Source organism: Vulpes lagopus, chromosome 13 (assembly GCF_018345385.1).
Source record: "Vulpes lagopus strain Blue_001 chromosome 13, ASM1834538v1, whole genome shotgun sequence".
Taxonomy (NCBI): domain Eukaryota; kingdom Metazoa; phylum Chordata; class Mammalia; order Carnivora; family Canidae; genus Vulpes; species Vulpes lagopus.
In genome coordinates this window covers 35,120,569-35,126,943 of record NC_054836.1, presented here as the reverse complement: position 1 = coordinate 35,126,943, position 6,375 = coordinate 35,120,569, and the positions used below count along the sequence as shown (strand labels likewise).

General features: G+C 38.4%; 1 protein-coding gene across 1 annotated transcript; it reads right to left on the bottom strand.

Moving 5' to 3' along the window:
- Positions 1-496: 496 nt before the first annotated feature.
- LOC121474853 (G2/mitotic-specific cyclin-B1) lies at positions 497-1,993 on the bottom strand. Its single transcript, XM_041727982.1, has one exon. The coding sequence runs from the start codon at positions 1,890-1,892 to the stop codon at positions 609-611; it is 1,284 nt and encodes a 427-aa protein (XP_041583916.1). The 5' UTR covers positions 1,893-1,993; the 3' UTR covers positions 497-608.
- Positions 1,994-6,375: the final 4,382 nt, after the last annotated feature.

Below are 6,375 nucleotides of genomic sequence, written 5' to 3'. Positions count from 1 at the left end.
TTTAAAGATTTTTATTTATTCATGAGAGAGAGAGAGAGAGAGAGAGAGAGAGAGGCAGAGAGAGAAGTAGGCTCCATGCAGGGAGCCCAACCTGGGACTTGATCCCAGGACTCGATCCTGGGACCCCAGGATCATGCCCTGGGCTGAAGGCAGGCGCTAAACCACTGAGCCACACAGGGATCCCCTATTGTAGTTTTAAAGAACCAGATTTTACGGAAGTTTTCAAGTAAAATAAAGGTGAGGGCTACTTTCCATGTGGAATCATCACTGGAGAGACAGGGATAGTACCTCAGCTTAATTTCTTCCTTTATCAAATTTTTCAGTAGAGTCCATGAGTGGATTCTTTTTCTCTCACAAACACCTATTTAAATGAACAACTTAAATAAAAGGAATCATTTCATTTTATGCAATATTGCCCTATCACAGATGCATTCATTTCTTAAATGGAAAGTCTCTGTAATGTTTTATAACTATAACTTATTTTTTTTTTTTAAAAAGGACCACAAGCTTTATTAAAAGTAAGTAAAGGTAACATATAATATATACAGATGGCACATGGTGCCAATTTTATTTGCAGATATTACAATACTCCAATGCATGTTTACAAGTTACACCTTTGCCACAGCCTTGGCTAAATCTTGAACTAGTGCAGAATTTAGCTGTGCCAGAGTGCTGATCTTAGCATGCTTAGAGGCAGCATACTTGTTCTTGATAGTCATGTGCTTTGTAAGCCCACGATTCACCATGACTATATTCTTAGCCAGGTGTTGCATGACATTTAGAAGGGATTCTTCAGTGTAGGACAGATAATGCTGTAGAGTTGGTGTCCATTCACCATTATCGAGAATTTTCAGCGCTAAGCAAAAAGCTCCTGCTGCAATCTGAGAAGGAGGAAAGTGTACCATATCGTAGTCCAACATAGATAGCTCCATCAGGTATTTGGCCAAAGTATGTTGCTCAACATCAACCTCTCCAACCTTAGACGCTCTCCGAAGGAAATGCAGGGGTAGAGGGCGGCCCAGACCAAAATTTAAAGATCTTAGAATCTTCATTTCCATCTGTCTGATTTGGTGTTTAGTGTAAGTATTATCAGTCACAAAGGCAAAGTCACCAATTTCTGGAGGGTACATTTCCTCATATTTGCTTGCAATAAACATGGCAGTGACACCAACCAGCTGCAGCATCTTCTTGGGCACACAGTTATTCTGCATGAACCGATCAATAATGGAAACAGTCATGTACATGGTCTCCTGCAGTAACCTGAATTTCATTTGAACCTGTACTAGCCAGTCAATTAGGATGGCTCTCATGTTTCCAGTGACTTCACGACCTAGTAGGTATTTTGGTTTGACTGCTTGTTCTTCCTCAAGTTGTCTCAGATAAGCATAAATATCTTTCACGTATTCACTACAAAGGTTTGGATCAGCTCCATCTTCTGCATCTACATCATTCACCGCAAGAATTACATCAGAAAAAGCCTGACACAGATATTCTTCTGCAGGAGCACATCCAGATGTTTCCATCGGGCTTGGAGAGGGAGTATCAACCAAAATAGGCTCAGGCGAAAGTTTTTCTTCTTTAACCGACTCAGGTTCCAGCTCTGGTTCCGGCACAGGGACAGGGACAGGCTCAGGTGCCTTCTCCAGAGGCTTTGGTATTTTTTTAGCAATGACTTTTCCAGGAACCGCAGTTTTTGCTTCCTTTTTCAGAGGCAGTTTGGCCTGTGGTTGTTCACTGACTTTGTTACCAATGTCTCCCAGAGCAGTTCTTGGCCTCAGGCCGGGCTTGGATGCTGCAGCAGAGGCCAGAGGCACCCGCTTCGCCCCTGCCATACCGATCTTCGCCTTGTTTTCAACATTCACTTTTGTGTTCCTGGTGACCCGGAGCGCCATGGCCGCGTCTTCACGGGTGGAGAGGAGAGCGCGGGAGCCGCCGACGAGCCGGGAGCCGGGAGCCGGGAGCCGGGAGCCGGGAGCCGAGGCCCGCGGGTCAACAGCCGTTCCTCCGCAGCACGCTAACTATAACTTATTTAATTATTTTAAGTAGTCCTGCAAAATATTTTAAAACTTAATTCCAAAAAAAAAAAAAAACACAATTCCTTTTTGTGTTTTATAATAGACTTACTTCCTGGTGATTTCTTTTTTACATTTATTAAGATTGGGCTGCTAATTGTAATTTTGGCTTATAATAATTATTATTATTATAATTTTAAAAATCAATAATACGTGTCTAGGTGGCTACTGTTTCCTTTTTTTTTTTTTTTACTGTTTCCTTTTTGATAATGTCTACACTGTTCCAATGTGTCTTAGTTCTAATTCCTAAATTCTAATTACATAACAAGAATAATTAGTAGGATTATCAATCAGAAAAAGAAAATGTAATACTTTAAGTTAAGTTTCTATTTATTTTTTAAGATTTACTTATTTATTTTTTAGAGGGAGATTGAGAGAGAGAGAGAGAGAGAGAAAGAGAGAGTGTACAAGAAGGGGTAGAGGGAGAGAAAGAAAAGAAGACTCCCCACTGAGCACAGAGTCCAATGTGGGGCTTGATCTCAAGACCCCTGAGATCTTGACCTAAACCGAAATTGAGAGTTAGACGCCTACCTGACTGAGCCACCCAGGTGTCTCTAATTTTCTGACTGTTTAATAAATACATCGCTAATTTAAAGCTTTTATGATTGTATCTAGTCAGTAATACCATCATCTAACCTGAATATTTTGAGTCTTTGTTTCAGGTGGATTATATGTTTAATTCAACTGAATTTATCCAAGCTAGTTTGTGTATTATTTGTTGAAACGGATGAGTTAAAAGTTAAAGAAAGAAAGCAATCCACTCACTCATAGAAACAATAAAACCATAAAATCATTAAGGTAAGTAAAATAGGTCCAATGCAAGTAACAACAGGTAACAAGGCATAATTAGGTGCTAGGGAACCTGGTTTAAGGGAAACTAAATTCAGAGAAACTTGACTGCGTTTTGGGGACAGCCAATTGCAAATGAAATTGTGATATGTTATGGACCCATCCATACCTACGTATCAAGATGAATAAACCTCCCTACCTTGTACTTCAATGAGTATATATCCTATAGGGATCCTGATTGGCATAATAAAAGATATTCAGAAGTTTTTTTAAGGGAAGAATAATTTTATCCCACTAAAATTTTAATCCCACTAATGAAGAGCATAAAACATTAACTCATGGGTCTGTGAAATTTCTGTGGGGAACTACTGTCATCCGTGACAGATTACTGATGAATTGCCTTGTGCAGGCAAAAAGCTTTGAGAATTTAGGGCATTGATCTTTAGACATTTTTGTTCATATATGTCCTAAAATAATTTTGAAAAACCACATGTTCCCTTGGACATTTTTTTTTTAGAAGATTTTATTTATTTATTTGACAGAGAAAACAAGCAGGTGGAATGGCAGACAGAGGGAGAGCTGGGAGCCTGATGTGGGACTCAATCCCGTGAACCCAAGATCACTACCTGAGCCAAAGGCAGATGCTTAACCGACTGAGTCACCCAGGTGCCCCATCCCCTTGAACATTTTAAAATTAATATCTAAAAATTTCCATGAGAAGTTCAGAAAGTTAAAAGGATGTAACTTTTGTATACTTTAACTATGGCATTTTAAAATTAAACTTTTATAGCATATTTAAAGGTTTAAAAGATAATTAAAATACCATATAGATTTGATACCGTCATTATCCCTTTAAAATTCATGAAGAAGAGATGCCTGGGTGGCTCAGCGGTTGAGCACCTTCCTTCAGCCCAGGGCGTGATCCTGGAGTCCCAGATGGAGTCCCATCAGGCTCCCTGCATGGAGTCTGCTTCTCTCTCTGCCTGCGTCTCTGCCTCTGTCTCTGTGTCTCTCATGAAAAAATAAATAAAATTCATGAAGATTTTCTTCAGTAGTTAGAAATTTTACATTGTTCCTTATTAAACTTAAACTCATATTTCCATTCTGTTTCTACCACCAGTTTTTCTCTGGGGGTGAATTATCATTGAAATAACTTGGCCTTCAATCGACCAAAACAACTAATTACATAACACTTCTAGAAATATTTTAATTATAATTGGTAAAATGACTATCTCTCTCCATTCAAACTTTCCTCCCTGCACAGTTCCCATCATGTTGTGTATCTTTGGAGTGGTTTGGGGCATTTTTGGGGAGCCAGCTAAAAGAAAGTTGAGTTGGAGACAAGTTTGGTGTATGTTTAAGGGGTTATTTATGGGGTTGACACTTCCTTCCCTACAGTTAAGTAATAATTAAGCATCTCAGAGTACAATAAGGAACATACAATAAGGTTGTATCGTATTGTACAATACAACCAAGGCAACTCATCTAGAGTCGACACAAAGGTGCAGGGCTGGAGGGAGAATGATGATATGAATGTGTCCAGTAGCTCTAGCACCAGAAGCATGTAGGTGGTAGAAAAGAAACAGAGCTTGAAATTATTGGAGACAAAAGCTAGGCTATGGAAAAGGATTTGGTTTTCAAAAGCACCCGATCAAAATAGAAATTCCCACTTAACACAGATATAATTGAAAATGCAGCAGATATAATTACAGTTTTTCTCCTCTTTCTTTTTTGTCAGTCACGTGTCTGTAGCAATATTACAAACAACATTTGTGTCTGTGAGTGAAGCCACATGTTTTATGCATCTAAATGTCAATAATAATTTTTAAAATTGATTAATCATATTGGGGAAATACTGGATCATATTCCTGTTCTTTCCATAATATTAGCATATTGAAATTATCATTATATGAAGAGGCTATCCAACAGTATTCAGGCAAGAAAAATGAAAAAAAAAAAAAAAGAGATGTCTTAGGCACTCATATAGTCTGAATATTTGTATCCCCTTAAATTCATATGTTGAAATTCTAGTGTCCAATATGATGGTATTGAGAAGTAGGGTCTTTGGGAGGTGCTTAGGTCATGAAGGTGGAGTCCTCATGAATGAATTACTATTCCTCTAAAAGAGACCCCACAGAGCTCCCCAGCCCTTTCTACCATGTGAGGATGCAGCCAGACGGTACTGGCTATGAACCAGGAGGAAGACTCTCACCAGAACATGACCAGTTGGCATCTTGATCTTGAACTTCTCAGCCTCTACACCATGAGAAGTAAATTGCTGTTGTTCAGAATCTACCCAGCCTGTGTTATTTTGTTATAGAGCAATCTGAATGGACTAAGACCAGTATTTAATTCAAATATAATATTTCTAGATTTAGAAATATTTGTGTTGTTTCTTAGCACTATAAATCATTTGTAATGTTTTATAATTTTTCATTCTAAATAAATATTCACATTCAAATCTAAATTTGTATTCCTTTTCTTAATGAACACTTCATCTCTCCCCAAATTATTTAAACCTCAAGCCTTATAAAAGCTCCTTATACTTTGATTTATGGGCTTTGGCCCTAGTGATGATCAATTGGTTTTTCTTGTTTTCAACTATTTTTTTTAATTTTTAAAATTCACATACTACAATAGTATCAAAGATCTTAAGGATATAATAGTGTCTTATAGCCACCTACTCTAGAGGCAAAATCATTGCTGGCTTCTTTTTTTTTAATATTTTATTTATTTATTCATGAAAGACACAGGTAGAGAGAGGCAGACACACAGGCAGAGGGAGAAGCAGGCTCCATGTAGGGAGCCCGATGTGGGACTCGATTCCAGGTCTCCAGGATCACACTCCAGGCTGAAGGCGGCGCTAAACCGCTGAGCCACCCAGGCTGGCCTGGCTTCTTTTTAACCTTCCGTGATTGAATGCACATTTTGTTGACTTTTATTTATATAATAAAGTTAGTATGGATTTATTTTGTATTTGCTCATATTTGGTCTAATTGTGTGCATTACATTTGAAATTTTTTGGTTTTCTGTAAAAAGAGCAAAAATAATCTATAATTTTGTATTGACAAAAGCACAATTGGAATTTTCTGTTAAAATCTGGATCTGCTCTTAAATTGTAGTCAGGCTACAGTAAAAGAGGCTTCTGCCCCAATCTCCAGCACATCTCAGTTTAGAATATCTCCAAATGCACCAAAACAGCCTGTTCTGATGTACAATTTTCCCTTAAAAGAAATATGATTGGGATGCCTGGGTGGCTCAGCAGTTGAACATCTGCCTTCGGCTCAGGGTGTGATCCTGGAGTCCTGGGATCCAGTCCGGCGTCTGGCTCCATGTGGGAAGCCTGCTTCTCTCTCTGCCTATGTCTCTGCCTCTCTCTCTGTGTGTGTCTCTTATGAATAAATAAATAAAATCTTAAAAAAAATGATTAAGTCAAAGAATAAAGTACACTAGAGCTTTGATTAGGGATGTTTCACAGCTATCAATTGTTTGGGGCTCATGAGTTTCTCCTCCC